Source organism: Bactrocera latifrons, unplaced genomic scaffold (genome assembly GCF_001853355.1).
Source record: "Bactrocera latifrons isolate USDA-ARS-PBARC rearing strain unplaced genomic scaffold, ASM185335v1 scaffold_105, whole genome shotgun sequence".
NCBI classification, from domain to species: domain Eukaryota; kingdom Metazoa; phylum Arthropoda; class Insecta; order Diptera; family Tephritidae; genus Bactrocera; species Bactrocera latifrons.
Window position 1 is genome coordinate 742,389 of NW_017534464.1, and position 13,386 is coordinate 755,774.

General features: G+C 36.6%; 1 protein-coding gene across 1 annotated transcript in view; it reads left to right on the top strand.

Annotated features, from left to right (window-relative positions):
• LOC108969584 overlaps window positions 1-13,386 on the top strand; it is a 246,110-nt gene that overhangs the window by 223,149 nt on the left and 9,575 nt on the right. Inside the window, exons 2-7 of the mRNA XM_018934386.1 lie at window positions 3,523-5,746; window positions 5,885-6,079; window positions 10,483-10,648; window positions 10,716-10,869; window positions 12,568-12,710; window positions 12,887-13,103. Coding sequence (XP_018789931.1) covers window positions 3,523-5,746; window positions 5,885-6,079; window positions 10,483-10,648; window positions 10,716-10,869; window positions 12,568-12,710; window positions 12,887-13,103 — 3,099 coding nt within the window. The remainder of the gene's footprint in view (window positions 1-3,522; window positions 5,747-5,884; window positions 6,080-10,482; window positions 10,649-10,715; window positions 10,870-12,567; window positions 12,711-12,886; window positions 13,104-13,386) is intronic.

Here is a 13,386-nt window from a genome sequence, read left to right on the forward strand (position 1 = left end):
CTATATCTGACTCTTTTAGTTTTAGGACTTACAAACAACCGTTATGTGAACAAAACTATAATACTCTCTTTAGCAACTTTGTTGCGAGAGTATAAAAATAAATCTTAATTGCGTGGCATTCCTAAAATTAAATAAAAAAGCCACGCAAAAATAAATGCCACTGCAATGCGACACACATAATTTTATTGCTGTATTCAATAATGCTGCACTAATTTATGTGGCATGCACAACATGTTCACCTGATTGCCACAAATGTTAATGAAATGCCATAATGTTTGGCATAACTTCACAACATGCACTGGCACATTTGCGGCAATCAGCCAGACAGCCAGACAGTCAGACAGTCGGTCAGTTAGTCAGTTAAACAATTTGCTGCAAATGCAATCAACAATGTTGCAAGTGGCACGCAGCACTTAAATTTCATGGCGATTTCAACTGATGTGTTGCATGTTGAAGAGCATCTGCAATGATATTGAGTTGTTGTTCGCCAGTAGTGCTGGCACTAAATGAGAGTAACTAAGTTCGTGTACAGTTGAGTGTGTATGTAATAAACGAACTTTGCATGCGCTCGTCGAAACGAATATGCCATAAGCGATTGATTGATGGCGGTAAACGAACTGACAGCCCCAGCCATAACCAGCGAAATGTGGCAGATTGGCAGCTGAAAAGTCAGTAAATTTGTATGCAAATCATAAGCGCAACACGAGAGCTTTGCGAAGCCGAAGTCTAAGCCCTACGCGACGTAATAATATGCTTAGCTTACGTTATAATTGAAATAATGGCTTATTACAATTACGTATGAGTCCTATAAACCCTGAAAGCGTAAAAAGTAAATGGTATAACCACACTTTGCGGCATTAAAACCGCTCTGACCTACACTCCACCCTAAGCATTATTAAATATGCAACGTGCAACATATGTAAAATGAATCGCTTGCCATTACAAGCCAAAGAATTCAATTAATCAATTCGAGCATTTGTGTACTTTGACTCGAATAGTCCTTCAGCATGCTCATTGTACTGTCTTCAGCAAGTTCTCCACTTATAATTATACTTACGCATGTATTAATGTGTGTGTGTGTTTGTGGCGAAATACCTCAAGTTAAATCAATAATAATAATAAATTGTTGCATTTTCCATTGGCAATTTGCTTTCGCACGCATCCATCACTGACAGACGTACCAGTGATTTCTACTTTGGTCCCAGCGCAGGACCCTGCCTATCACAGCATGTCAATACGAATTTTACTTGGCTTGTGGTATCGGCATTGGCCAATTGATTTGAATAGTGATTTGAACGTTTATGCCGATGGATTGTTAATAGCTGTGGTGCACTTTTATGCTAAGCTAGTCATTAACTAGACGTGTCGTCGATTTTTGCAACGAACAGCAATGCGTCGTTAGCTGAAGCACATTGGCGCCACAATCGTGCATTGATTGAATTTTCTCAAGGGATTGTAGTACTGAAGCAAACATACCATTTTCAGCGGAAACTTTTCATACAAGATTTTGGTGGTCACTTTGTATGACTGCTAGGGTTGCAGCGTTACTTTGGACAATAATACATCCCAAATTTTGTGAAGATAGCTCATCAAATGAAAAGGTGTTCCATACAAGGACTTGATTCCGATCGTTTAGTTTATATGACAGCTATGTGCTATATTGGTCCGCTATCGTAGATTCCAATAAATAAGTGGCTTGGAGAAAAAACCACGTGTGCAAGGTTTCAGATCGATATATCAAAAATTGAGGTGGCCCATTGGGCGGTACTCTGAAGCCATTCAGGCTACTTAAGCGAATCCAGCAGAATATAATAAAAATTGTTGTGCTGACGTATATGATGGAAATCCAATTTCTTCCACTTCTTCTTTGGCGTTACCACGGTGGCTCGGTCTGGGGCGAGATCACAAAACTTCGCAGTAGCCTCTGATCTTTGCGTTGTCATGCCAGTTGTATTTACATCCCAATATACATGTAAGTGTATTGAAGTTAAAATAAAATTTGATTCTTCCATATAATGCTTGAGCGACTTTGCTTTCTTTGTCCACCTGTGGGTCTTGAATCGAAGAAACATCAGCTTCCATGCGATTGACAAGGCCTAATCAGTGCATTAGTTGAATTGGTAGGCGCTTAACTATATCCACGTCGCCGCGGTAACCCAAAGTAGTTGATGACAAGAGTTATTCTGCCCTTGAAAAAAGTTAATCTTCCCTTGACATTCAGGCCTAGATTGTAGATGGAATTTATGCTGGTTTCGAGGTATACACTTATAAACACTATTTTATTAATTCCATTAAAATGGCAGCAAACAAACTTTTAACTGTTTTCTGTGTTGGTTTTTTCTTGCCACTGTAGGAATTTCTTCCACCAAAGTGTTATTCAAAATGGTCACAAGAGCGTCTACAGTTAGTAAAATCGAAATCATTGAGAATATCATTTTGGGGAGTCTATTTTATCGCGAACGTAAGAATTTGAGTAGCGCAAAGCTTTTAAGTGAGAGTAGTGCGCTCATCGAAAACTTGCCCTCTTTTATGGCGATAACATCGAAAAAGTTAAAGAAGCAGTTGCAGTTGAAACAGATATTACCACTTGACTTGAATTGACTCAACGCATTTTAGTTAATATTTTAGGTGTTGAAAGAGTGTCAAAGCTAGACGCGTACCAAAACTCAAAAACTAGGTCGAGTCGAGAACATAAAAAGATGCGTGACAACACGTAGCTGAGAACCAACCAAGAAGTTAGTAACTGACCCCCCAAAAAACTTGGCAACCGCTATCGCGCAATGTTAACCCTATTCAATGTCTGAGATTGAAGCTCGAGATCCTGGCTATATTTGATCGATTGGTCCCCAAGATCGTGTGATATCACACCGTTAAACTTTTTCCTGTGAGGATATGTAAAATTTGAAATCTTTGCGGACAATCTCGCTTCGATTCGGGCCTTGGAACCAAACATCACGCTTATCATTCCCCAGTTACCAGTGGAAATGCTCGAACCAATCATCGAAAATTGGACTCAACGGATGGACCATCTGAGACATAGCAGTGGTCAACTTTTAATATCGATTATATTAAAAAAATAAATGATCTTTCAAATGATCATAATTATTCCCCATTAAATTTGAAGTTTCTGTGTTTTATCTTTAAAAAAAGTAGAAATGAATCACCCGTTAGGTCATATTTGAGTTAAATATTAAAAGTGTTTTTGATTACTATATAAAAAAAAAACAAAAATATTTGGATCATTCCTTATCTACTCGATAGTCAATAGTATGGAGGAGCAAAAACTTGGGTAAAGGTTATTAATAGTTTTTTTTGTAAGTAAGTGAGGATCTGAACTAGTAATCAATTGAATGGAATCAAAATGGCAACTTCTATATATATGAATGTTAAACTTCGACTTTAGAAATTGATTATCGCATTTATGCAAATCATGTTCGTTAACGCCACACACATGCTCATCTAATTTACAACTAAACTAACTAATTTTCTTATGCATCTTCTTATTCGTTTCGTTAACTGCAGGCAGCTCCACAGAATTGGCACCATCGCTTTTGGGCATCTACGACACCTTGACGAGTGCGCTCGAGGCTAGCAACAAAAATACAAACGATAACATTAACAACAACAATAATAGTAACATAAATCAGCAGAACAGCAGTGGCGAAAATATAAAAATAAGCGAAAACGGCGACGAGAACGCTTGCAGCATTGACGCGCACTCTAACGGTAATGTAAGCATTGCAAGCAATCACAGCGACTCACCGACGCTCAGCAATAAGAGTAGCCGCAGTTCAAGTTTCAGCGCAGAGGAAAAGTTAAGCGACGAATATAGTTTCCATATAGACGGTTACAACAACAACAATAACAATAATTGTAATGACAGCAACAGTAATAAGAGTAATTGTCACGCTGTAGGGGTAGAGCAGCAGCAACCTTCACATACGCCTTCACCTGCGCCATCAAAACGACAGTTAAATGAACAGTCTTCAGAGGCCGCAACTTATTTGAGCACTTCTACAGACAGCGGCTTTGGCGGCGGTCGGAACAGCACGCTTGCTTTGCTTAACCTAGCCTACAGCAACAGCCATAACAACAGCTACAGCGGTGTCCACAACCACAGCATAGAGCATACTTACAGTGCGAGTAGTCGCAGTCTCAATTCGCTCTCATCATCGTCTTCGTTCAGTCAACGCAGCAGCAGCAGCGGCAGTGGAAAGGGCAGCGGTAGCGCATGTCATAACAGCCCAACAGGCTCACGCTTGTCGCGCGAAACGCCATTCGTCCATAGTTCGGGCAGCAGCGGCAGTCTCAACAGCCCCAGCAAGCATCGCAATCAAATACGCATACTGTCACCTAATGTCCAGCGCATAATTACACACTCTGATGCGGAGCGCGTGGAAACTGTGGACATAGATGCGCTACAGCAGCAACCCACACACTTGACGAGTCCAACACAATCGCCAGCGCTGCATCACCGGTATGTGAAAAAAGCGCCACCACCAAGCGCGACTTCAACGCCGAACAGCATACACAAAGTAAAGCTCTCACATATACCGCTCTCTAAGATTACCGGGAAGTTAACGCAGTCGGGTAGCGAATTAGTTGAGACCTTCGATTCCAGTTCCGAGTACTTAGATGCGCTCAATTTTCACTCGTACACCGAGGCGAAGCCCTCGCGCGGTCTGAAGAAGCCACCAACGCCGGCTGTAGTGGCCATACCGTGTTTGGAAGGTTCTATTGGCGATGGTGAGGTTACACCGACAAATCAAAATACCTCAGCCATAAAAACGAACGATTACCTTGGCGCTTTCAACTTTAGTGCCAACTACAAATTATCACTGCCGAATTATGAACGCCAAGAAAGTATTAAACTAATTGAAATGGAACAATTGGCCACCACATCGCAAATGTTGACGGCCGCATGTGCACCACCGCCACCAACTAGCTTGCCACTGGCGGTGGAACACCAACAAAATCACAATCATAATAATAATAATAATATAAACAACAATAATAGTCTCTCTAGCGCGCTCAATACACCACCACCAATACCTTCCAAAGAGTTTATCGCCACTGCACCTTTGTCACCTTCAGATTTTGTTGAGACTTTGAACTATCCGGTAATCACAAAAGATCTCGCATCGCTTACGCTCAGTGAAAAGGACAGCATGAACTCATCCATGACAAGCGTTGAACTCATCGAAGCTATTAATAAGCCAGTGATCTCTAAACCTTTAGTGCGCAGCTCGTCAGCAGCTTGCGCCTCAACTGTGTCCGGTTCACCGATGCTTACCTATGCGCGCTCTAAAAGCTTAGCAGCGAAGGCCAATACTTTGGGCGGCGCGGTACCAATAAAATTGCCCACTGCACAGCAGTTAGAAGAGCTTGAGGAGGCAAGCAAAATGTCGGCGGAGAGCTTAGATCGCTTAACGGATATTAAGTCAAAGTTTTCGCCAAAAGAGTCACGCAAAGGTTGTCCAATGCTGCCAGAGATTGCCAAACTCAAACATCGTCCGCTTTCTTCGTCTTCCATTTGCTCAACATCGTCCAGTTCCAGTTCCGGTTCGGACCATCTGAATGGCAAGCTGGCCACATCGTATTTGGCGAGTGTTGAAAGTCTGGCCGATCAAAGTGAGAATGAACTTATGGATCCGCATAGTGGTATGACAGTTTTAGAGCGCGCTATGCTAGAGATAGTCGACTCTGAACGCAGTTTTGTGGAGGACTTGGGGCAGGTTATAAAAGGGTGAGTACACAAACTGATTTTACAACTCTAAATTTCTTTTTTCTCTTAGTTATTTCACACAACAATATTCCGGAATCATTATCTTAACTTTAATTTATTTTTAGTTTAATTTTCATCTTTTTAAATATCATTTTACAGTTATTTGTCGGACTGGAAGGAACGTGCCTGCCTACGTTATGACGAACTGAAAATACTCTTCTCAAATATTGAAGAGATTTATGAGTTCAACTCCACACTCCTGAAGCAGTTAATCAACTCTGGTATGGACCCAGGAAAAATAGCGAAATGTTTTATAGAATTGCGCGAAAGATTTGATGTATACACAACATATTGGTAAGTGAAAATCAAAAGTTTGTTAACCATACTTGTTTAAAGATTACGCCAGTTTATGTCCCCAGAAGAGTTTCAAAATTAGACATTTAATATCGGAAAAAAGAAAAACGATTCAAATTTCTCTCTTACCTTTATCAAATATATATATATGGAAAATTGATATTTTGAAATAAAATGGCTGTTATATTTTTAAAGAGAAGCTTTCCGAAGGGCAGTGATTCTTGGAACTCGTCTTAACTGAAAAAAATGAAAAAAGGGCATCCTATTCTTTTTAATAATATTTTACATATACTTCCCACAAACTGGTTCTCTAAACAACTGGCAAAAGAGACAGTCAAAGACGGAAGGAATCCTCCCTACTAGTCGTCTGTTATAGGGTAATTCTAAGACGCAAGTACCCGTTTCTATCCAATAAACTCGAAACCGGTCCTCAATATTCTCTTTCCTTCCAGAGAAGATTAGGATAGGGGTGAGATATCTATGCGGATGGATCCACAATGGGATAAGTATCTATAGGATGAGTACGCAGTGAATTATCGAATGAAGGATGTTGCAATTTCTGCAAAATTAGACACCAGAATCGTCTTCCGACTACCAAAATCTTCTTATTCTGACAAAGAGTCTGACCATAACCAGAATTATATTTATATATACAGATAACTGAACGGCTTTAAAATCACTAAAGTCTTTTAGGATTTAGTAGCAGATAATGAAAAAAATGCCTTGATCTTGATCTCTTTAATATCGTAATTCACGGTAAACCTGTAATGGATTCCAGGACATAGTGATATTTCTGGTAACGTGATAAGCCTTCAATTAGATTTCGATAAGAAGGCACTGGCGATTTCTAAATATAATATTTAATCGACAAACATGTTATATGTGAATGCATGAAATATGGGACGCACATGACGACTGTTAAAATTCAAAGGGTATGACCTAAGAACTCTAGTAGGAGACATGCCAGCGGACTAGGAAGTTTTTTTTGGCATTACCTCCATTGAGATAATGGTGGAATTGTAACAAAAGGGTAAAATTTCTGATCGAAAAAATCCAATGAATCAATCGAGAATTTTGTTATAAAGCTATAGTTAAAATTTTAAATTGTATCCGTGATGGTTGAAAACTTCGCTAAATTAGTTGGGGAATATTAAAGAAATATAACCAAAAGTTAACAGGAAGAGAGTTAAAACTGCTAACAATGAAATAAAAAAACCAAAACCTGTTCGAAAGCAGGATGAATGCCTTGCGTTGGCTTTGCATGTCCAATCGTCGATCAATAGTGTTTGAGTTCTTTCTAACTTCTTGTTCAATACATATAAACATGCATTGTCTCTACTCTCTCGTTTGTCTAATCAGATTTCGCACAAGCGACTTGCCAATTTCGTGTGGTTGATTTTATTATTGTAAATTCATACGATTTTCTTTTCACCCGAACGGACACCAAATTAAATTTTATTTGCACACCAAAAGCAATAGTGCATGGCAACAACAACAGCAATGCTCCAACATGGTTAATCAGTTAACAGAGCATGAAAGTGGTAGAAGCGTGTTCTAGTAAAACAAAAAGAGAAATAAATGAAATTTAAAACAGCAAAAAGAAAACTAGAAAACAATAAGAAAACTAAACCAGAAGAAAACGCTGATCTTGATTTCTTTACGAGAACAACAAGCTAGAAATTAGAAAAGCGAAGAAAAATTGCGCCTTTGCGGTTTACCATTGTGTGCACACACACAACTTTCTTAGTAGACACTGTGCAGATTGCTAGAATATTGCCTGCAGAACCTAGTTGCGAGTCTAACGCGAACTTGGCAGACAGCAGTGCAGCGAGTGATAGCATAACAGCGATAGACACGCAGCCAGTTGAGACGACAGTCCAGTTACTTCATTTGGCAAACGGCCAGCCAGCCAGTCGGCCAAGCAATCAAGCAGCCAGTTAACTATGCAGACAGTCATGCCATCCGCCACAAACACATAAAACATACACGCAGATAGGTGTCTAGTTAGCTTGCTCGCTAGACAGTTAGACAAGCGCTGAGTGCTGCTCCACTAGCTGCCTCCAAAAGCGCACAGCTCTGCAATCAAACTGGTGGATATGGATGGTCGCTTAGATTGGTGGCTGCTTAGAAGTTCGTTGCTGTCAAACACGCCATCTATTACTTACTTGCTGTATGTTTGTTGTTATTGTTATTGTAATTTTTATTTTTATTGTTTTTGCGCTTATACGCTTCGCTGGCATTCATATTTACTACAACTTGGAGGCATAGTTGGAGTCTTGAGCTCCGCTAGATACGCTGATAGATATTCAACATGAAGTGATGACATTACCAATAAGCCACTCGGACAGTTCTGGGCTAACTGTGCAAAACTGCGCTGCAAAGCTTTCGTGGGAGTGCTGCGCTATCAGTGCGCTGGCGGTTGTTTTCTGTCACTGTCAGTTAGTTGAGTGCACGCTGACAAGCGAACAAAACACGTTTCGAGTACTTGTTGCATGCTTGCAAAGTGACACAGCACACCGTGTTGGAATCTCTTGGTGGCAACAACAACAAAACCAATTACAATAAATAGTAAATGAAAAATGCAAAAATGACGATTTCATGATTGTGATTTGCATTCTTTGCTGCTGCCATCACGCTGCCACCAAATGGCGCGCTGCAGCGCCTCACCACCCTCAGGCTCGCCTTGGCCGCTTTGAGTGACATTCTGTCGCTTTGGTATTTGACTCCTACTGTCAGTGCAATTTATGTGCTATACTTGCATATTTTTTATTACTCCGCCAAAGCTTTGCATTTTTGACAGTTGCACTTTGGTTGGCATTTGAAACTTTTGTTTGCAGTGACCCTGCCAGCGCTTGGAATTCTCTATTTGACAATGGTGATTTTTATTAGGCGATAAGTGTTTCTTTTGTGGTCGGATTAATAAGAAAAAACAAATAAACAAATTCTTAGTAACACAATGAACATTTAAGCTTGACACAGAACAGAGTTTAAGAGGAATTCGAATTGAGTTGTTGAATCTCAAAAGTTGTTTTTCAACTGAGCAATCATAGTGTTCCTAAAGCAGAGGAATTTTTTATGTAATAATAAGGCATTAAAAAAGAAAAGAAAAAGCACGAACTTGGGTTGCACGGAAGCTATAGAACCCTCCACAGATCCCAAAAATTCTATAAAAGAAATAATTTTTCTTCTTGGCTGAATAGAAATCGGGATCCATACCGGTTATGAAGACTCGAATGTCGTGCGAACGGTACTGCGATTATGTATTATTTTTTTGTCTTCGTTAAGGAATATTCTAAATTATTACCTTCATAAACTATTAATACAAAGTTGTCGTTTATGGAGTTGCCATCTGCCCAAAAACAAAATTTGATGAAAAATTATTTTTTTATTTGAAATTTGAAAGCGTCAAACAAATATTTACAAGCGCTTTCGTAAACATGTTTTTTTTTAGATAGAGTTGCCACCTTTATATAATTTCTAAATTTATATCATATATCATAAAATTATTCTCTTAATTTACAGTACAAAAAATATTCTTAAATGCTTACGTTAATATATTGATCGAACAGGGTTGCCACCCTTAATAAAGTCAAATAAAACAAGTCATATATGATAATTTCTTGTAAAATAAAAATAAAAAATATTTTAAAATTGACAGCTTAAAATCATAACTAGGAACGTATTGTTACTGAGCTGCCACCTGACGAAAACATAATAAAAAAATACAAATAAATAGTTAAATTGGAAATTTGACAGTGTTCAATAAAAATTTTTTTTTAATATATTTTATGCATTTAAATGTTGGTAGAAAACGGTTGCCACCTTTACGCAAATTCTAAAAGCACATATATCAAATGAAGTAAAATGATTCGCTGAAGCGCTTGTGTTAAAATATTCGTTGAACAGAGCTGCCACTCTTAATAAAATTATACAAATATAATTATATATATATTGCAAATTACTTCACCTTTTTTTCAGAATTTTTAAACTTTAATTTAAAAATAATATTTCTTCGCCAAAATAACAAAATTGGTAGGATACCAATAAAAAGCTTGTGGCTTTAACTTTGGTGATGTCATCTTGAGGACATCCCTTTCTAACATATTCATTGCAAAATAAAATAACCAAAATGAAATGAAAAATAATTTTAAGGTTAAAGAAAGGTTATATCGGTTTCAGGCAAAACTGCGAATTCAATGGACAAAATTTAAATGAGAAAATTTAAAACTTCTCAAATTGGCCTCAAAATTTATGGGAAAACCAAAATCCCCCTTTCTTTTATAAGTTTTATGTTTATTAAAACCTAGTTTCTTTAATAATTTAAAAAATATATTTATTACTAAAAAATTGTCATAGCAAAAATTTCGTAATATTTTATGAAGTTCTTCTTCCTCTTCTTACAGTACAAGTTATCCTGAAGCCATATCACTGCTGACCAAACTGCTACAGGCCACACACACCAACGCACTGCTGACGTCCACACAAAAAATGTTGCAACACAAATTGCCACTCGGCTCATATTTGCTGAAGCCGGTGCAACGTATACTTAAATATCATCTGCTATTGGACGTAAGCGCACCACAAATATTTTCTATATATTATATTTGCTTATATGTTGTTGTTGTTTGTATTTTAGAACCTTCGTAAGCATTGCGATGTGAAGGAAGTGTTGCAAGCCTACGAAATCATGCGGCAAGTGGCGCGTAATATCGATCAGGTGAAGCGTAAGTTGGAGCAACAAATAAGAGTTAAAGAACTATCTGGCATATTGGACGGTTGGTTGGGACCAGGTGAGTTCAAAGAAGGAGAAATGTATATGAAGCTTAAAGTTTTGGTACCGAAAATAAAATTATTACTAGTAATAATTAATATCAGCAATTATATTGGTTTTTAACTAATCAGTCAGTGTTGATGTTATTTTGAAAAAAATTTAATGGAGGGAGTTGCCATATGAATTAAAAAAAGGAATGCAATGAGAATTCGCAAAGGGAAACATATTCGAATAAAACACTTTTAACATTTATTTTTACAAATATTAATTTTCTGAGTTGCCGCTTTTTTAAATTAATTTTTTTTTTTTACTTAAATTAGTAATGTGAAAATGTTTATTGCATTCGAGTTTTAAATGTTATTTAAAAGTTGATTTGTTAAAAATTAGTTTCCACCATTATGAACTAACTAAATATGTCGACTTAATAATTGGAAAAAATATGTTATGATATTGGTAAAAAGTGATTATTAAGAATTATGAAAAGTATCTGAATATTTAAAATAATATCATTTTTTGTAAGTGTTGAAATAAGGGTTTAACTTTTATTTTTGCTTGAAAATTATACATTTTAGCGTGTTGCCAGGGTGGGTTTAATAAAGAAATAAATGTAAATAAAACATTTCATAAATGTTAATATTAAGTAATTTAATTTTTGAACTTTTTGGAAAAATTTTCATTTTCAGAGTTGCCAACTGACTCCTATTTTTTTATATTCTTTTGAAAATTAAATGAATAGGTTGATGATCGGTAGTAACGTGTATATATTAAATTAAATTATGTAAAATTACATAACTAAACGCCGTTGCCACCGTTGTTAAATATTTAAATTAATTTTAAAATAAAAAACATTTCAAAGTTGCAAGATGGCAAAAAATGTGATACATGGTCATATTGACCATCGTAGAAGAATATTTTGTTTTGTTTGTTTAGAACTAAGTTTTGTTTTTGTTTTATAATTATTAACTTTTATTGCGTTGCCAGATGGATTTTATTCAGAAAAAAATGGAAAGAAAAAAATAAAAGAATGTGTATACCATGAAATTTAATTAGTAAGCTTTTTTGCAAAAACATTATTTTTGAGAGTTGCCACTTATGTTTTTACATTTTTTTTAATCAAATGCGATATGCACTAAACTAAATGTTAAGATAAGTTGAGTTTTTAAAATGTAGTTGCTACCTTTCTTACAAATCGAAATTGACAAAAAAAGTTTCAAAGTTGGATTTCATTCAAACATAAATGGAAAGTAAAAATTTTAAAAGTGTAAATACTGATATTTAATTAGTAAGCTTTTTTCAAAAATATTACTTTACAGAGTTGCCACCTGACTTTTATTTTCCATATATTTTTTGAAAATTAAATGAATTTGGTAGTGTTTTCTTAGTACGGTAAATGTGAATAAAAATTGTACTTTTCAAACGTATTGGGCATATTTCTTAAAAAAAATGACATTACGACAGCAAAATTTCAAAATTCCAATAAGCTTGTGAAAAGTACGATTATTACTTAATTATTATAAGATTTAACATTTTTAAAGTAGTTGTAATGCTAACAAATAAATTATATTGATAGGTATTAAAATAAAAAAATATATTATCAATAAAATGTCATATATGTATAACAGTACATACTATGTTAGTTATATAATATTTGACCTTCTTTAAGTTCTAAGCCATTATCTATTTCTACGTATTATTTTCACTTTAATTATTTTCCTAGAACTAACCGTTTTGGGCGAACTCCGCCAAGAGGGTCTCCTCATGGAACACAATAAGCCACGCATGGTCTTCCTTTTCGACACGATGCTGATCATTACCAAGTCCAAAGAGGATAATCGTTTGCAATTTAAGAGTTACATACACGTAAGTTATAACCACAAAAGTCTACAAAGAAAACATGTGTCTTTGCCACACCAGTCTGCATTTCGTTGATGGCATATATCGCGCGCCATTTTTACTTTTACTATAAATTTCTATATTTGCTTTGCACTAATGCATTTCCTTTCATCGGTTTTGCTTTCGTTTTTTCTCACACACAGCAAAATAATCTAATGCTAAGCGAACATTTACCCGGCGAACCGACGAGCTTTTATGTAATACCCTACCATGAGCCGCGTAATCAAATCAAATTGACAGCCAAAAATCGTGACCAGAAACGTCTCTGGGCGCAACACATTAAAGGAGTCATACTCGAGAAATTCGACAACATACCAAATCGCGCTAAGGAGTTGGTCTACAAGTTGGGCGATGAGGAAGGTATGAAAATGCACATACAAACACAAGAAAAAAGAAAACACATACACATTTGTACTTACACACACACATACTTACATTGCTTATGAGCTGCAGGCAGTTGGGCGGCAGTGTTACATAACTATACATACATACATACATATGTTAATAACGGGAAGCGGTTGCCACCGTTAGCGCTCAAAACTGCTAACAACTGAAATTATTTGTTTTTGGCGACAACAACAGCAGACGCTTGGTAGTTTGTCATGTTTAGTTGGCGCGTATTTCGTCTTTCAAGATTATTTTT